This window comes from Euwallacea similis, chromosome 17 (genome assembly GCF_039881205.1).
Source record: "Euwallacea similis isolate ESF13 chromosome 17, ESF131.1, whole genome shotgun sequence".
NCBI lineage: Eukaryota > Metazoa > Arthropoda > Insecta > Coleoptera > Curculionidae > Euwallacea > Euwallacea similis.
The window spans coordinates 1293917-1313042 of NC_089625.1; the positions used below are offsets into that span (position 1 = coordinate 1293917).

General features: G+C 33.4%; 1 protein-coding gene across 1 annotated transcript; it reads right to left on the minus strand.

Annotated features, from left to right (window-relative positions):
* Nucleotides 1–4291: 4291 nt before the first annotated feature.
* On the minus strand, nt 4292–17428 carry LOC136414281 (equilibrative nucleoside transporter 1-like). The gene is made up of 10 exons (XM_066398203.1): nt 17240–17428; nt 17088–17177; nt 16560–16705; nt 16253–16499; nt 16144–16194; nt 9901–10144; nt 7330–7520; nt 7183–7268; nt 6923–7122; nt 4292–4844 (listed from the first exon to the last, which is right to left on the minus strand). Exons 1-10 carry the CDS (start codon nt 17259–17261, stop codon nt 4733–4735), a joined length of 1389 nt encoding a protein of 462 aa, XP_066254300.1. The 5' UTR covers nt 17262–17428; the 3' UTR covers nt 4292–4732.
* Nucleotides 17429–19126: the final 1698 nt, after the last annotated feature.

The window sequence follows — 19126 nt, forward strand, 5'->3', positions numbered from 1 at the left end:
CTTTTATTTTTTGGCACCTTTATCGATTTCCCCAATCCGAACCTGTTCCACCGGTTATGCATTAAACATTCTAGACACTTGAGCAGGATGCACGTCGCGTGAATAATTAACACGAATCCGATCCTAATTAGGCAATCAGGAATTGGTGGGCGCGCCATTTTTGCAATGCGTTGCACCAAGTTGTTACGTGATCGCGTGGCAAATAAATAAGCTCAGCTTAACCACAAATTAAGAGCTCTCTTCTTTTGCACTTCCGCAGACTCATTACAGAGCTATTCTAAGTAAACGTGCTTATACATTTTTGCAAGATATTGGACTACATCTAGTACATGAGTTATCTCGTTATTGTTAAGAAAGATGGTAATCGGTCTCTGTCATTCCGCCTTGATAAGGTCCAATTTAGTAATTCACATATGTGCCATCGCCGTAGTGGGTGCCGCCACATCCATTTGCTTAAGAGCTTGTAAATGAATTGTCCGACAGCGTGCCTGAGCACATTACGAGTATTTGGCACCCACCAGTCCAGCAACATGTTAATTAATGACGATTTTAAATTTATTGCTTCGAGGATGTTAAAGTGTCATAATTTTTACTTTTTCTTTTGATGTGTCATAGGCAGCATTCATCATCTTTAGGAAATAATGCTTAAAATCCGTCCGATGTGTTTTCTTTTTCCAAAATGGAGCAACTACGTCTCTGAAGATGGATTATGCCACAATGACTTGACGGACACAAAACGACAAGATCCGAAACGAGAAGATCCGGTTCGAGCTGATGCTCAAAAAAATTGTTACCTGCAATAAAACTGTTAGACAAATAAAACATGATAAGTAAATATTTATACTACAGTGATTTAGTGCTTTCTCCGCAGCAAACAACTACCTAAAAGTATATTAATGACATTAAGGAAGTTCTATCAATAGGTCTGTCCTTTCTTGTAGTTCAATTTCTCTTTAACCACACAAAACTCCAATAATAGAATGGTGACTTTTTACTTATCCAATTTGCTATTCTTACATACAGTGTGTCCATTAAACATATGGCAAAAATTCAGGAAGTTATTCCTTGGACTAGTCTAAGAATATTTTATCCTTTGGTGATTTTTGGTAAGTCTTTTTGTTCTAAAGATATGCGGTGAGAAAAATTTTCGATAATAGCAACATTTTATTACTAAATATTATATACAAATTATCTCTAATATAAATCTATAAGAACTGTTGAAAATGAGTACCTCCAGTGAAGGAGTCATTATGAGGTCCACCTTAACCAATCCATTTTTTGAAAAATTCGCTTCATCAGTAAAAAGAATCGTCGTCGAGGTGGACCTCCCTTATGGCCTGCTCAATCTCCGGATTTAAATCTTCTGGATTATTTCCTATAGGAGCATTTAAAGTGTAATACTCCTGTCGAAAATGGGGAAGATTTCAAAATTGGATTATTCCTGGATGTAAATCAATAATAAATGATCCTGGTCTTTTTGAAAGAGTTCGGCAATCGATAAAAAGAAGATTAAATTCTTGCATCTTAGCTGGCGGTAGTTATTTTCAACAGTTCTTGTAGATTAAGAAGCTTTGCATTTGATATTTAGTAATAAAATGTTGCTATTGTCGAAAATTTTTCTCGCTCTGTATCTTCAGAAAAAGAGATTTTTCAAAAATCATCAAAGGGCAAAATGTTCATAGAATAGTCTAGGAAATAATTCCTCGACTTTTTGCCGTATGTTTAATGAACGCCCTATATACATCACCACCTAGAACAGGCCGAAATCTGTAAAACTTCGTTAACATCCCAAAAACCCTTAACTTTTAGGCAGGAGTATCTGAGGAACCCCACACAACTCTGGCGGTAAGAGTTATAATAGAATATTTTGTCACCATCAGATTGCTACCATTTTTCTCCTCATTGGTGTACTACCAACCCCCATTGTTTTCATTGCAATCTGTAAGTCAATAAAGTGTTTCCCACCCTACACCAAGTATTCTTGTATTTCATCACGGTCACAAATAGAACGTGTCAAAGTTTACAGTTTCAAACTGTAAGTTGCAAGTTTTCTTCACTTCTTAGCGTTAAGGTACAGAATAGCTTCACTAGACGCTCCTGTTCAGTGTGGTCCCTTGTTCATCACAAAGTTAAAGTTTAAGTTAATTTACTCTTTTGTCAATTTCCTAGTTGCCGCTGTTGTGATAATTCCTAAAATGTGACCACACAAATTGTGAATGTTATTGGTAGCAGGTTTTAGCCAAATTAACACAACCATATTTATACTTTTCGGCCATTAAATGATGTGGTGATCGCCCCACTTAGTGCAGCACTAAACATCTTTAATAAACACTAGAGCCTCATTCATGATGTATTATTTTCTTTTGAGCCCACATGTCGAAACACCCGAATATTTCGTCAATGTTTATCGACTTTCCCTTCCTTGAGGCGTTTCGAAATTACACGTTGGACACCTTGACTCGAGAACAATGGTTCTCAGAGCTGGCACCCAAACCAGCACTTACATGTGAACGCTGCGGGATCCAAAATATCGCTTCACCTACTTTTACCGGTTCCTAATCACACGTTTAAAGTTACACGCATCCTGATAATGAAATGGTTAACCTACAGAATATATAGGTCAGCCGTTGCTTTTATAACGAGATTTTTAATTGTGCATATTATATGTTACAGTCAATATCTTAATCGACCAAAGACAGTCTCGAACGTGCAGAAAATAAGTCGTATCATGTTCAGGTAAAACCGCAAACTCCGTGTGGTATAATGGCATCTCCTTTAAAGTATACACTGAAACCACAAGATTATCTTCGCAAAATAGCATCACGTATTCAGCTTGCTGCATAAAGTAGCTTGTGCTTTCTCGGTCTGCCTAAGTTAACATGCTTGTTTACTTGGCTTTGAAATAACCGATGGTGGGCTTGATTTCGTGTAGGATTCTACAGTTTTAGCCCATAATTTTTATGTGGCATAAAGCAAATTTACGTTCACCGGTGAATTTTAATTTTAAAAGTCAACACATATGGCTCAAATAATGCAACCTTCCTGCTGAATTAAAATAATTTTCAGGAAGGAAAATAAATACTTCGAACTAACTGGTTCAAAATGTATGAGAAACAAAGGTGTTAAGATACTAAGGAAAATTAATTTCACATGCCGATGGGGTCGATAACGGTTAAGGCTAGTGTTTTCCCTGCGAGCGCATGCGTGCTACCTGGATTTTTTCATGTGCGCTAAAAAGTCTTAACGTAACTTTTGAAGCCGGGTATAGAATACATGTACTTCAGAAGAATTGCATAAAATCACATATAGACTAAAAGGAGACAATAATATCCAGGGTAATCCATTAAAAATTTAGGAGTGCCATACTTTGTGACGCATCTTGTATATTTTCTTGTTATTTTAGAAATTACGACAAAATTTACTAATTTATATATCCCTCCTTGACTCACCAGATTTCGAGCATACAGGATGTTTCCTAATATCCTGCTAATATTCCAGGCCGTAATTCTTCATTTCATGAAATTTTCTTAAGAAGTTCATGTGAACATATCTATATGTCCACAGATTATTGGCTATGGAATATCACACTATTCCCTTAAACATTTTTTTTTGTAATTATACTAAAGTTTTTTCTTTCACTTTCGATATGAGATAATCGGAAATAAAATAACATATTTTAAATGGAAATTGTCCTCTATTTTGTCCAGACATAGTGTTCCGGAATTAATGGAGAAAAAGTGATATACCACAAACATTTTTTGCAGCAATATTTGTTTTAATTAATTTGATCAAATATTCTAAATTAAAATGGTCTCTTATGCTTTTTTCCTTAGGCCATTGTTGATAAAAACAACAAATGTTAATTTTTTATTCATCAGAATTGACGAATAATTTCTTATCTTTGAAATCTAGTGATCAATATTAAATTATTATTATAGTATATTATAATAATAATAAATGATGTTTTTCGACAAATGAATTTCCTTACTGATAAAGTAAGTTAACGGTGTTTAAAGACTTCTGGAGGTGCTAAAAATTCTCGATTTAAGAAGAAAAATCTTAACATTTTGCAGGAAAAATGAAAGTCGCCTGCACACATATTTTGGCATTCATTTTTCTTCTTAAAATCACCACTATCAGGATATTTAAAGAGGTCCTGCTTCATGTAGTAATCAATGGTATGAATGAAATTAATCATTTGCCCTAGAAATTATTATAGGAATATTAACACTTCTAGCCAACAGCTTTGAGGTAAAAAGTAGAAAATTACAGTTATAAAAAAGTTTATCTATTAGATCGTTGCATACACCTACTTCCAATACATCATCACAATTTGCAATTTCAAACACGTTACCTTTCGATAACCATACATAGAATTGAACTTTTCAATTTATGGTAAATATATCTACAATAATTATTCCATTACAATAATTACTATTAATTATACAGCTCGCGAACGCGAAAAGTCAACATTTCATTTTGATTGCTCTTTGGTATTCGAATGGGACGTTCTGTACCATAAATACTAATTTCTTGATTGTATTATTGAGAGCAATTAATAAAGTTAGTTGCCAGTAGTTAGTAATTAGTTTAGTTTATGAGTCACCTAGAAAGTTCTTACTCAAGAAACTTTATCGATTGGTTATTATTGGGTATAGCACAAGTGTAAATGAGCCCACTTGCTGTGGTATTAAAAATAATTAATACTTGAGAGGAGTTACCCACAGAGCACTTAGAGCAAATGGACGGCCAGCAGGCCTAAAGGTGAGAATATCAACATCCATAGACCACCAATGAAGAATGTCACCATCACGGCAAATTCAATCCGGTTCGCCGGCACCAACCTAAAAATCAAAAGCTTTGTATAGTAGACTCGTGATAGTGTGAATCGAAAAAAAACGATTTTACTCACGTTGACGATTTATTCACATTATCGAAAGTTGTATGTAAAAGTCAATAATTATTTATAAATAAAAATAAACGTAAAAAACTTGTTAAACTAAATAATAGTAAGAATTAAAACATTAACAAAAAAAGTTACTTTTTATCAAAAAAAATCCGATATTTTTTTTTGTTTTTGAGGATTTCGTATTTTTTGGATGATGGCGTTGTCTCAATTTTTTTATAACAACTAGATCGGTAAAGTCAACATCGCTTTCCTCTGCCCACTGAATGACTATATTTAAAGCGTTTATAGCACTATGCAATGAATTTTTATCGCACAGCGCAGGATTTTATTCCGCCTCTTCATTACTTGGACATTTTTCAATATCGTCATTTCTAAATTAATTGACACATTCATTCCACTCCAATATATCAGATTCTTCAAATGCTCGCTTTAAATGAGACATAAATTAAGATCAGTATTAAAACCAGGAGGAGCTACCTGTGGTGCCACTGTGCGTGAAAGTTCGAACGATTTGAATACAGAATTCTCGTTCTCTTATTTGCTTTTCAAAATTGCGAGTGATACATTTTTGTCTTCATCATCAGATAAGTTTGAAATAACTCCATCTAAAATATTTTTCCAACACTTTTTAAGAGTTTCTGGATTAACGTGATTTCAAGCGGCCATTAAGTTGAGAACTACGTCTTTAATGGTCAATTTCTTTAAGGCGTTGGAAACGTTCATGTGTTTTTCTATTACAGTAGATAGAAGACTATTCCTGTAGTATAATTTCGTTAATCGAATAACGTTTTGGTCCATTGGTTGTATGAGAGACGTAACATTAAGGAGAAGATACAATGCTTGAATGAACCCATCGCCGCTTTTTAATTCATCTTCATGTGGATGAGGTGGCGCGTTATCCAGTAAAAGTAGAGCTTTTATAGGGAGACCTTTATCGTTTAAAATCAGTTTAACCTCCAAGTATATATGTGAGTAATTTTACGTAATTTAAAATGAAATGGAAATGGTATCTAAAATGGAAAAAATTAAACTATACCTGAGGTACAAACGAATAGTGAAACCAATGTTTGAAGACGGTAGTAGTCATCCACGCAGATTTGGAATGCTAATCGTCAACAGGACAATTGAAATTTTTAAATGATTTAGGTTTGGCAGCATTAGTGCATGCCAAAAATGTTATTCGCTGCTTTTCGGTTCTTCTTCTAGCAGCACTTTTTTCTGCCCTCGAGGCAAATGTTTTGTCCGGTAACAACCTCCAATAGAGCTCTGTTTCATCGGTATTGTAAAGCTGCTCTAATGTAGTGTCAAGCTCTTCTATTTTGCTTTTTTATTAATTTTTAAATGGATCTACAAGTTCTGATTGAGAAGGCAATTTTTCCCTCGAAATTTTTAAAAAACGAATTCCAAAGCGCTCTTTAAAGCAATGTGACCGTCCATCACTGGCCGTAAATAGTTTATTATTCTCCCAGATTTGAAAATGAATTAGCTTTGATTTCTGCTTAATCATTTCATTACTCATAAAAAAAATTTCTTTCGCTGACTAAGAAACCACTTATGCAATTTTTTTCCATTCTTGGGAAACCCGGAGTTTTTAATATTCTCCTTTTACCTGGTCTGACATGGGCATCTCTCAGTGCCATAGAAATCATATTTTTCTTCTGTTTAATCTTAGAAATTGTATGTATTTTTTGTCAAATATGCAACCGCTTGCCCGTAATTTAATTCTTGAATCATAAGCGATTTCTCGGACAAAACTTTCTTTTACACAGAAAATCCATATTTCTCCTTCGGGTATTTCCCCGACGTTGTATCAAGGATAAACTCAATGCCAAAATATTGATTTTCTAAGGTAAGGACAGCTGTTTCCGTAACCAAAAGTGCAATTGTTCATGTTGTACAGAGGTCTCTAAAAATGTTTATGTTTTTCACGTTACGCGGATTTTCCGTTACGTATAGTTCACATCATCGCGGGTCAACTGTATTTGAGAAAACAATAAGATTGGAAAAATTTACCTTAAAGTGGTCATTGCCATCATATTGGCAACGAATCCCCTTGCAAACGCAAAAGAAGCCATTACAAGGGCATATTGCCAGTCATGTACCAACAGCACTGGAAAGTGGCTTCTGGGCCTGGCGTTGGATAAGACTATTAAAATAGTGAATACAATTTGGTAACATCCAATTATTACGAATTGTAGAGGTATTGGGCATGCCTGAAACAACGTAAAATCATGGTATTAAGCAGCATTTTGGACCAAGTCATGAATGTCTACCCATTCCAATTTATTGTAAAGCACTCGTCCAAATAAGTTCGTGAATGAGGGGATTAAGAATGTACACACAGTGACAAAGTATTTATCTGCAATAAGTAAGTAAACTTATTTCCCATTAAAAAGAATAAATGTTATTTTTTGTCATACTTCCCCAGACAGTCCCATGGTCTCCGTATTCTTCAGAAACCACCAAGTTGTAAATTGAACCAAGGGGCATTGCACAAGCTGCCACCCCTGCTAAGAAAAGCATTGGCCATATGTATTTGACGATCTCTAAAACTTCCTTGAAACTTCGAATCTTCTCCTTTGTTTCTTCTTTGCAACCTGTGGTATAGAATCTAAAATAATAGATTTTCTGTATTTTTTTTGTTTTGAGTGAGTGAAATTTAGATGGCCAAAGCTTTCATATTGCAAGCTACAACGTAAACTATGCGACAACGCTGGCTGGTAGCGTTGATAATCGCATAAATACAGCCTTAATGTTTATTTGTCTATTAAAGTGAGGAAGGCGAGATCAGGCAGTTTAAAGCTAATTCGGGATCTATTGTACTCAAAAGGTTTCACAGCTTGATACTTGTGTCAACGATTTTGTCACCAATGGATGGGCCAAAGTTCAAGTCCAAAGACTAAATTCAACATCATGTTGAACACTTACAGTATACCGTCTGTCCCATGTTGCCATCTATCCCAGAAGGTCAACGGAACTTGGCTACATGGGGCCGTCACATACCAAAGCAGCCCAAAAGCACTCTCATTGCTACCCGCATCGTTACCATTATCATTATTATCCCCATTATCATTACTATTATTACGTGTAACATACTGATTTCAAAAATCGCTTTCCTTTGGACAATGTTTGAATCGTGATCGGTAAATATATTAGATTTATTTTGCCTAGACGGGCTGAACAAGAATAAGATGGAACCTTTTCCCTGTGAGTATAAGAAGTTTCACGTTCCAGACAGATATCGCGTTTCGATCCGAAATCATAATTCGAAAGTAAGTGGTACAAAGTCTACAGGATTCCAAGTCTCACTACCGACAAAAAATGGCAACAACTTCATGATCTGGCGGAAGCTTCCATTAAAAATAGGCGACTATAACAGTATTAACTCTAATGGACTGCAAAATGAACATTCATCAAAAATGCTAGAACTGAGACCTAAAATAGGTTCTGTAGTGGATTTACTGTCTTATTAGACGATCTAGTGCACGCTACACTCCTAAGATGGAATAGGTGGAGCTTCTTCCATTTCTGCTAATTCTTAGAACGCTTTGTGACAGGAGAAGAAAATCACCCACTAGCAAAGTAAATGTAAATGTCTAGAATATTGTGTTCCATCTTTATTAACTTATTTATTCTTCACTTGACTTAAAAAGTGACCTTTTAATGATGCAAAATAGACGGTAAAGTTTCTTTATTCAATTGGTTGATCCAGTTAGGGAAAAATTAACAATGACGGGAAACGTCAGGATGTGATGCTTTTAATCCCTAGGCACTAAAATTCTTATTGCACAGCCTAAACATTAAAAGTGACACTTTATATACTGTTTTGTGTCATTAAAAGGTTACTTTTTGGCCCTTTCGAGAAAAAAAATTACCTATTTTTAACCAGTTAAACTCGTGCATAGAACAGAATACTGAATACGTATGTATCTTTTCAATGCTGAAGAATAACCTGAATCAACAAATTGAGTCGTCGACATTAAACACTCAACGATCAGAGACTCATCAAATATCTCAATAATATCGATTAGTACCTCAACAGTAACGATATCATGGTGGAATTTTTGCACGAATAAATTTTCTATTCGAAACTGTGCTTTTTGATAATTGTTGGTCCCCCAAGAGCTAATTCCGACACGCATTTTACAACTATGCACAGCACTTTGTATAATCCCTGATTGGAAAATAGAAGATAAGGCGCACAGTTGGTGCCAAAATTATAACTTGGCAATGGTAAAGGGAATTAGTAGATGTACCATTCACCAGGAAGGAGGGGACCAGACATTTTCTCAGAATTCTCACCATTTCTAAAATCACTCAACCATGACGCCATTCACAGCGAAAGAAATTTATGGCTATTCCCAGAATCCATTTGTGAGTGAGTGGCATCATAACTGGAGCCTTTTTCTTTTCCCTTACATGCTACATGAGTCAGTAGATATTAGATTGTCTAATAAAACCAGTTTTATTTATTGGTTATATACTGGTTTTATTAGGTAGTTTTAATAAACTGGTTGCCCCACTAATTGGACACACCCTACAATTTCCTTGCTAGATTTAGTATATGGGGTGTTTCAGAATTGCAATTTGTAATAATAATAATAATTTGTAATAATCCAATTTGTATAATAAAATGGAAAGTTTGAGGTGAATAAAATTTAGAATTTTCCAGTGACGCTTTGGTTATTTCGGTGCTTTTTGAAATTATCTGATAAATTTTTTAAACTCAATATAGGGCTGTCCCTGGCATCAGGTGTCTTTGTTGGGACTACTACTCTAACTCTAACTCTCAACGTCCCCGTTGTAGATATTTGAATTAATCTCACAAAAACAACATTTTAAAAATTTCGTAGTCATTGCAATTCAAGAATTATTTCCATTGTTTAAACGTAATCAGGTTTTGCAACAACGAAATTCTCAATTACACGAGATGGCGATCTTTTTTTGCTATCTGAATCTGATTTACATCAATGTGATAAGGGATCACTTACTTAAAGAATTTCATTCGAAACACAACGGCTGTGAGGATGACATTCAATAATAACAGGACGGCACCACTGGTGAAATAAATTATTGCTGACCCGATTGTGGATGGTGATAAAAATATGGATATCAGTCGAACGCATGCAGTAAAAATGGACGCCACTCCTTCACCATTTAGGAACCATTTGATGTATATGGGAGGGAGTCTGGTCACCACGTTGAACTCGGCTGCGCCGAGGAGTTGTATAGTGCCTGCAAACAAAATTATCTTGTTATTGTACCATTTAATGAAAACTTGAAAACTTGGGGATGGGGTAGAGTGAGCTCTAACAAAAGGAGGCACATAGAAGGTAGATCATGCAACGAAATGTATGAATTTCTATTAGGTGGGCCATTTAGCAATTTGTCAATCAAAGCAATGTTTTTCATTGCTTTCTCTCTCTTGGAGGAGGGAAATTCTTATGATAACACTCTAAGTCTAAAAGCTTTACAGCGTTTTCATAAATTGTATGCGTTTCTAAGGTGTATGCCTCCTAGACACAATATAAAAGAACTGCACAAGGTATGATAAAAAAATTACGTGAATAATTTTAAAGAGTTTTTTAGGCTTCAAAGTCGTCGAATAAGGTCCCACTAAAGTTTTGTATGTGACATTTTAAAACCTCTCTTAATATAATAAGACTAATTTTGGCGAATCGATATGTTAGTAACTTTACGAGAAATTCTACAGAAGAGGTTTCCATACATGGTTTCTCGGTTTTCATGGAAATTCTCTTCCAGGTTAAGTTTCCAGTATTTATAGCTATCTATGGACTCGGAGATCTTAAACGATTTTTAATTGAAATTTCCAGTTTTAAACCATGCAGGGCTAATCAATATAATAACTTTTTTAAAGTAATTTGAACTCATAATAAATACTTTAAACTGTTTATTTACTCAGGAAATAATTAATTATTGTTATGCAAAACAATTTAATTACCCGATATTTACAAGTGGTCCTTGTGGAAGCCAGATATAAATATTGTTATCTTTAAACAATGAAATTATACGCGAAGCTTTTTCTTCCACGTGAAGCTCTAGTTTTTCGATAGGTATGTAATTTAATGCATTGTTTCAAGTTTAACGAAAATAATTAAATTTTTTATGTTTATCATCATCTCAACATTGAAGTAAACAATTTAATGTGAAGAGACTTTCCTATTACCACTTTTATCGACATTCGATTTCCTCGAAAGACCAGATCTGCCCTTCATTTTCCCATTAACCGCATCAACTTGTAGAGTTGATTATTTTGCATAGCGTCTCAAAAGCAATTTTCTGACTTTATACTTTTGACGACATAAAAGTATTTTTTAAGTACTTAATAATTTGCCTAAAGTAACTATTTGTTTGCGAGCATGGTTCTGTCAACGTTGTTGATTCTCTCGATCCCGACCATAATCTACAATTGCGTTCGATGATGGTTACAATATTGCATTGTTACTGATTCGAAAATAATTTTGATACAAAGGTTTAGGATGCTTGAGAAATGAACTTAAGAGATCCGTATTATTGTGCTCATTTCTCAAACATTGCGCGTGTAACGAATAGGAAATGAGCCCATTTTCCACGGCTTAATACCTGCACCCAGAGCAAAGAAATCAAACAAACATTAACATCTCGGTAGCCATTTTCGCTTTTTTAAATTTTAAGTTTTGAAGTAATAATAAGGTATTACATAACGAGCAGGAAATAATTCATTTGTATATGCCTTACTCGTACTACATTCACCTGCGGCTAGTGCGCAAACGTCATATTCGTGAGTAATGGTCATTTTGTGCCAGTGCCACTCAATACTTTTTCTAAGACTACAAGAATAGAAACTTGTGAAAAATAAAAGGGATTTACGGCATTTATAAATAAAAAAATTAATTATTAATTTAGAAATTTCCCTGATGAGTTAGTTCAGGTTAATTCTAAAATTTTGAAATATAGCTGGGATATGATTACCGAAAAAGGCATTACTTCCGCTTCACTCTACTCTGCAACACTGTTAAGTTTTAAAAGAAGATTAAGATAATGTTCTACTTAAAAAGCTCATTGAAAAGGTAGTACACTCAAGAGCAGAACTATAGCACCACTTGCATTTCGCCTCTGTCTGAAAATTTTCAAGCCATTGCTAATTTTTCAGGACTACAATCAATTAATAAAAGTAAATTTAGACAATTGGCGATTGTTTGAAGACATAATGTACTTTTTAGTAAACAAAAGGGATTTTTATTGGGTGCGTCGTTATAACACAGCGTTTTGACTAAACACCAAAATGCAGTAGGAAAACGAGATTACATCGCGTCCATAGAGGATGTCATGTTCTCTTTAAAAAGAAGCATGTTTGGTGTCTCTATTATTTTAAGAATGTCAGGTAGTTGCTTAACTCAAATTGAAAGAGAAAAATATTAATGCTTTTTGAAAAAGAGGTTGGGCCTGGACAAATTTCTGTGGGAATGTAATATGAAGTGAATCTGCAACGGAAATAAAGACATTTATAAACCCGACAAGTATGGAAAAAGCAGGAATGGAGGGCCAGAGAGAAAAAAAATGAACCCAGGAACAAAATATGCCTTGATCCTTGCTCAATGTAGCCAGGAACAGAACAAAAATTTTCAAGGTATTAAAACATTGTCAGAATCCCCCAATTTAAAAGGGGAAAGTTGAAAACAGTACCAAAGCGTAGGGTTCTCCACGGCTGCAATTTACTAAAGCAATGACGAACAGAAAGGGGTAACAGGAATTCCAATCATTTTTCAATTACAGCAATAGAATATGCACTTTTACAGATAATTATTTCAATTTAAAAGTTCAATTTGGAAGACCAGAACGATTTATTTCGTACTGGATAAACTTTAGAAGAGGAATTCATTTATTCTTAAAATGAAAATTGCTTGATGGTGAACCTGGTGATGGTTTCATAAGCATTCCTCGGTGATCCTTCCTTTAGAGTTTCCTTTCGAACGACCGAAGAATGTGGATCTTCGGGCAACTAATCGGTTGATTTATATTCGAAATGACCTTAGAAATAATTGGATTTTTCAACCAAAAATCAGAGAATCAAGGGCTTGATACCAGCACAAGAATATTAAGCTGTTATAAGAAAGAAGATGCCCTCGGAAACAAACATAACAAAATTCATTGCAGTCAGATGGGAAAAAAATTAAGACAGAAAATAAGCACTACGAAACAAGTACATGCTAAAGGAAAGCGATTGTCAATAACTGGATTGTAATTGAACGTAAAGTTATTCCAAACTTAATTAACCATTTCACGTCTCCTATTTATGAGTTAATTAAAATTAATTAAGTTGTTACCTTTTATTAAATCTAATTACAACATAAACTAAGTTAAAAAAATCATAAACAAACTAATCAGATCAAATTGTCGCTTTAGTTTTACTCTGAATAAAAAAAATTGTTTTTCGTTCATTACAGCACAAGGTGATGAATTCAGAGATTTCACATATTTAGAGAAATTGTAGTGTTTAGTGACTAGTAGTGCCATAAATATGCTTTTGGGTGTATAACTTGATACCCAATTTCCTAGAAAAACCAACACAATCACTATGCAAATCAGATTGAAATGAGACCAAAATTACGTAAACCTACTCTTAAGTTGAAAATAAGTTAATTTTTAATTAAGCCTGGACGTCACAGATGATAACAGATTTATAATGAAAAAGTAATATAATTACCTTGAAAAATTCAAATAAACATCATAATCATATTCATGACCAAATTTAAATAGTACTTACTGTAAAATGTAGTCAAAAAGATATAATTTCAAGGGATTCGTCGGAAAACTACACCTTTCATTTAACTTTCTTACAAACGTAGCTCTGGAGCTTAGGGTTTTGCCCCCGGACAGTCCAGTTTAATGCCATTATTCGCCCCCTTGAAAAATCTAAAAATTTAAAACTACTTTTGAAGCAAAAGCACTATACATATGCGTACATATATGTGGTTGTTTATACATATTATTTTTTTAGGTCTGACACAATTATCATCACTTCAATATTTTGCATAATAGACTGAGCATACCCATACAGGAGAATCGACTTTATCTAATACAGTCCGAAATTTCTAATATATGTAGTTCTGCATTTTTCCTGCAGCTTATACCTGATAAATGTAGTTAGAGATCCTATGAGTCGATTTCGTAATTTTCTTGCAAATATGCAAATATTAACATAAACAAACATACCAAAACATTTGACATAGATAAGAAACAATAAATCACTCGTTGAGCGCCCACGTTAAAACTGTCTTCTGTCTCTGTCTTTTACCTGCAGTGGGCGCACGCCAGCCGTAACAATATGAATCGACCTTAATTCTTGTTCATATGCTTTTTAATTGCTTATTAGTTCCAAGGACAAGAACATTCAAATGGACCAGGAGGTCTCATTTCTATTCTTCATCAGGTATAAAATTGAATTTGATCACTTGTTTTCCAATCGGCGAAAAAAAACTTAGACTATCCTGATAATTAACTGTTATGTATTGGTTTAGCTTAATGCGGGATATATCAACATATCGGTTACTCCTACAAAGTGGTAAACCTCCCCCCTTCCTCTAATTTTTGAGAATGTTTGAGTGAAAATTTTGAAATTTACATGATATTCACAATGAAAAAAAGAAAAATACGGCGCTATTTTGATATTTGAAAAAAATATCTTTTGCTGTTATTTGCAATCCAATTATCATCTTGTGATACATAGTTATAAAAGAAATTTTATGCTTTTTCCGAATATGCAAAAATGTATGGAATTTTATATTTACAAAATTAAAGTGAGTGTAGTTCCCGTTAAAGCTGAAAGTCGCAAATAACTGTCACATATCTCAAAAAATAATAAACCTTATACATATTATGTGATGAAAAAATTCTTTAACTCAAAAATTTTGCAAAAATTTTGGAACAAACTATTATGAAGCAACACTCGGTATGCGAAATTTAGTTATTGCAGTGTTCTACATTACATGAGCTCACTGATCCCATATTGATCACATTTTTTTCTAAATTACATTTTCAATGGTAGGTAATATAGATGGTGTCCCAGAATATATGGGAATTTTTCGAATTCATAAAAAATAAATGAAAATTATATAACGAGTTGCTATGCTTTTTTTTCTTACAGGCCCCTTTTACGGAGATATTTGCATCTAAAGGGCACAGCTCGTTATCAATTTTTTTATGTCCTACGTAATTGGATTTAAGTTAACAATTTTTTAATTTCATGGATTTAGGATCCCCTAAAATGGAACTTTTCAAATAATTTTATGGTTTTTAAATTGAGCACACCGCAAATGGAGAAGATTTTTTCTAAAGATAATTAGTTCTATCAACAGAACATAACAAAAATGACAAGAATATCAGTATAAATATTGCATTTTCAAAAATTCCTGCTATTAGTGAAACACTCGTATTTATGGCAGGTAGGTATTTTAAATACTACATAAAATCATAATAGAAAAAAATATGTTTTTCTCGCATTGACAAAATAAATGAACAAGACTTTATGTGAGGCTGTAAAGTAACATTTTCATTGCTTAGACATTAAAAATATTTTTAGTAGCTCCCAATTTTACATCTAAGTGGTAATAAAAACCTTTTGTTTCTGGATGCAACAAAGGATTTTAACGCAGGAAGTGGGAGTAATTTTAAAAAAGCAAAAGTTTTTGAAAAAAAAACAAAAACAATTTTGAAGAAAAAAAGTATGCGAATTTGTAATATAGCATGAATGTTACGTACATGAAGTTTGTCGCCCTAGACCCTGCAGCTTAAAAGCTCTTAACTTTTTATTTTTGACGAAATGTAATGAATTCGAAGGAGATAACAGATTTTTGGAGAACAAAAACAGTTAATTGCTGTATCATGATAGCAATAAACTTGACTGCGGTAATTGCTGAAATATTATGCAGTGAAATATATTTTGTTAACTGTTTCTTGAAGAGCAATATATCTACAAACACCTGCTAATAAGCGATTTTTGAAGATACAAGAGAATTTTACACTTCCTAATATGGCACTTTTGCCTCAAAACACACCATGCTTACCATATATTCTAACCCACACTAAAAATTACCCGATAAAATTAGAGTTAACGCCGAAATGTTAAATGATAGGACCGGAATTATTAATGGCACACAATGAATCACTGAAAATCTAGTGATAATTGCAAGTAGCATTAGTATAGGTATGATCGTGATCAATGAGGTACTTACATACAACTAACATCATAGATATCACCGTAATCACAAAGAACGTTCCTTGCCCTGAAAACATTAAAAATCATATTAGTATCAAATTTTCTTTACGAATTTTCTAACTCACACTCATCTGTGTTAACTTCAGCAAAAATCACCAATGATCCGAAGATCGCAGTGTGCAATAGCAGTACCCCCAAAACTCTAGTTTGTGCAGAAATTTTATGTGAGACGAATGTGGACAATAAGTTAACTATTATGGGTGGAATTGAGTTATAAATGCCCGTCAAAGAGATAAAGTTCTTTTGGAGGTATGTCCTTTCATTAGCGTCTGTGGTGTTTAATGTGGTATTTCTGAATTTATACATCCAATACTGGAAAAAAATTAATTAATTGGACTTTTCCATTACGGAAAATCTATACAAATCCAGTACCTCGTTTGCTGTAGTGAAAAAAGACATTGGAAGGAAGTGGACCAGTCCCATGAGTGAAACCACAAATAATATAAAGTAGAACCTATCTTGAGGTTCCTCTTCACATTTTTCTTTAAGTTCGCCCTTTTTGTTTGTGTTGTTGTGTCCTACCAAAAAATAATAAAAGCAAATTTAATTTTGCGAAAACTCCCTGCACTTCCTCGTTTTTTATAACAGATGTATCAAAAAACTCTTGGTCAAAAGAGCTTGACCAGTGGAAGGATTTGCAGACGCGACTTAGTTTAATTTATACACTGAAGGCAAAAAATATCAAACTAGTCCCACCAGAGCAACGTGGAGCTATTTCCATTCTTATGTTACTCTTAAGTTGACAAATGATAAAGAGATCTTCACACCACCCTAGTGCGGCCAGTGAAAAACACTAAACGCCGAAGTCGAATTTAAGGCCAAACTTAAATATGACATGAATGCAGTGAACAAAAATTGTCTCAAATCACTCTTGACTAGGAATTTTTATGCATCTCTTACCTTCATTGACTTCAAGGTTGTCCAGTCCGTACTGCGCCTCCTTGAGAGACAGTCTTGCGGCTGCCTCTTCAAAGGCCACAGGCAATTCTCCTGTAACGTATCACAGATTATAACTTCGTTATATGATTAAAATTCACTTTTTAAAATCTTACCGTTAAGGCAATCGGTAGCCATAATATTCAGAACTAAACACAAGCAATAATGCCCATAATTCACCTCTACTTAAATTTTATATATTCCTCGATCTAATCATGAAGGACATCATTAGTATCAAAAATTATTTGAAAATTGATTAGTTCAATGAGTTAATTGGCCACACTTCAAAACAACAATAGGTAGCTAGCAAATTTGGCTGAGAATGAATTACTAAAAATTTCTACCATTGTAATGAACCAAATGATACATCATTTCTGATGATACTTAAATCATTGAATTTCTATAGAATTTTTAAACTTAAATTTTTGAGTAGTCAAATCCAGGCTACTGTTTCTCATGATTTTCATAAAGTGTTAATATTTGTTTAAAGTTGTAAGGACACTTGTTACCAAACAACGGCGTTTGGTTATAGATGAATGTTGGATGACCTTGACCCCAAAACATGACAATTTACACGTTTTTTTAGTTAATTATCGGACATAATTTTCGTCCTGTTCTGGGTGAAAGATGTTGCGGTGACTTACTCGAAAGAGAAATGTTTAGGTTTTGTCCAAATATCTTTTTACTTCTGAAACTCTGCAGGTCGCAAATATCGATTAATAGCGACGAAACTTGGAATCTCTGAAAGCATTCAGTTTTGTTGTTAACTAAAATCATGCACTAAACTACATCACGTAAGCTACAAATTTCAATTGTTTTGAGAAAATAATGATTGTTTTAATTTTACTGAATTACTTTTTGCTATAAATATGTTTTTGTTGTGGTGTAAAAAATGTTTTATAGTTAACTTAAAGTATTTCACTGGACGTTATTAACAATATTCTATTTTTATTACAAAAAATAATTCAGTAAAATTAAAAACAAAATTAAATTTTTAGCTTAAATGAAGCATTTGAATAGTTGTTGGCGACCGAATGAAGTAAAACTGATTGATTTCATGGCACCCTACGTTCAAGTTTGACGTAATTTTTTTTTTAATAGTTCCATATTTCGCCATTTTAAAGGTTAGGAAAGGACCGATTTGAAAAAGAACCACAACTTACTATGCATCCCATTCAAGAAAGTTTATATTATATAGGGTGATTCCAATGTTGAAATTATCCTTTCGCCAGTGAATAGGGCTTCAAAAAATAAGATTTTTTTTCTTTTAGCGCTTCTTCGAAATATTAACATCAACGGAGATACAGGGTGTCAAAATTTTATATCAAAAATTAAAATTTATTAATAATTACCAAACCACTTCCGATAGTTAATCGAAATTTTGTAGGTGTCAATAGTTACGTGGGAAGGAAATTCTTCAATAAATAAAATTATTTTTGGGTTTGCGCGCGTATAGAAAAGTTGTTTAATATTAAAAAAACGATGTCAGTTTCTTAAAAATAAAAATTATTATTGAATTCCTTGTTCAATTCTAAAAAGAAAAGCTCTTTTATTATTTTTTGGTACGACGCACCGTTTTCGAGTAAAAAATTAAAAAAATTATGTATTAGAGGAAAGTCAATTTCTCTACTTCAACCGGTGACCGATCAATGGATGCGTCGCGCTCAACTATACGCAGCACAAAATGGAGCTCATTTTGAATGCGTTATTTAAGTTAAATTAAATTTTGATTTTGATTTTCATATTTTTTTTAAATAAATTCAGTTGTTATTTAGAAATTTAGCCAAAATTCAAAAATTGTTTAAACTTGTTTTGTGGTAAAAATCATCGAAGTGATAGTTCCAATGCAATATTACTATCACTAACATCTACAAAATTTTATTTAATTATCTCAAGTGGTTTGGTAATTATTAATAAATTTTAATGTTTTAAATAAAACCTTGACATCCTGTATCTTTGCTGATGTTGATATTTCGAAAAAGCGTCAAAGGAAAAAAATCTTA

Bases quoted from the DNA above. Each gene is read 5' to 3' on its own strand.
- LOC136414281 (XM_066398203.1), bottom strand. From the start codon at position 17,261: ATGGCTACCGATTGCCTTAACG. The intron at 10,145-16,143 runs GTAAGTACCTCA...TTTTGTTTGCAG, and splicing joins ATCTATGATGTTAGTTGTAT to GCACTATACAACTCCTCGGC. The intron at 7,269-7,329 runs GTATGACAAAAA...TACTTATTGCAG, and splicing joins CCATGGGACTGTCTGGGGAA to ATAAATACTTTGTCACTGTG.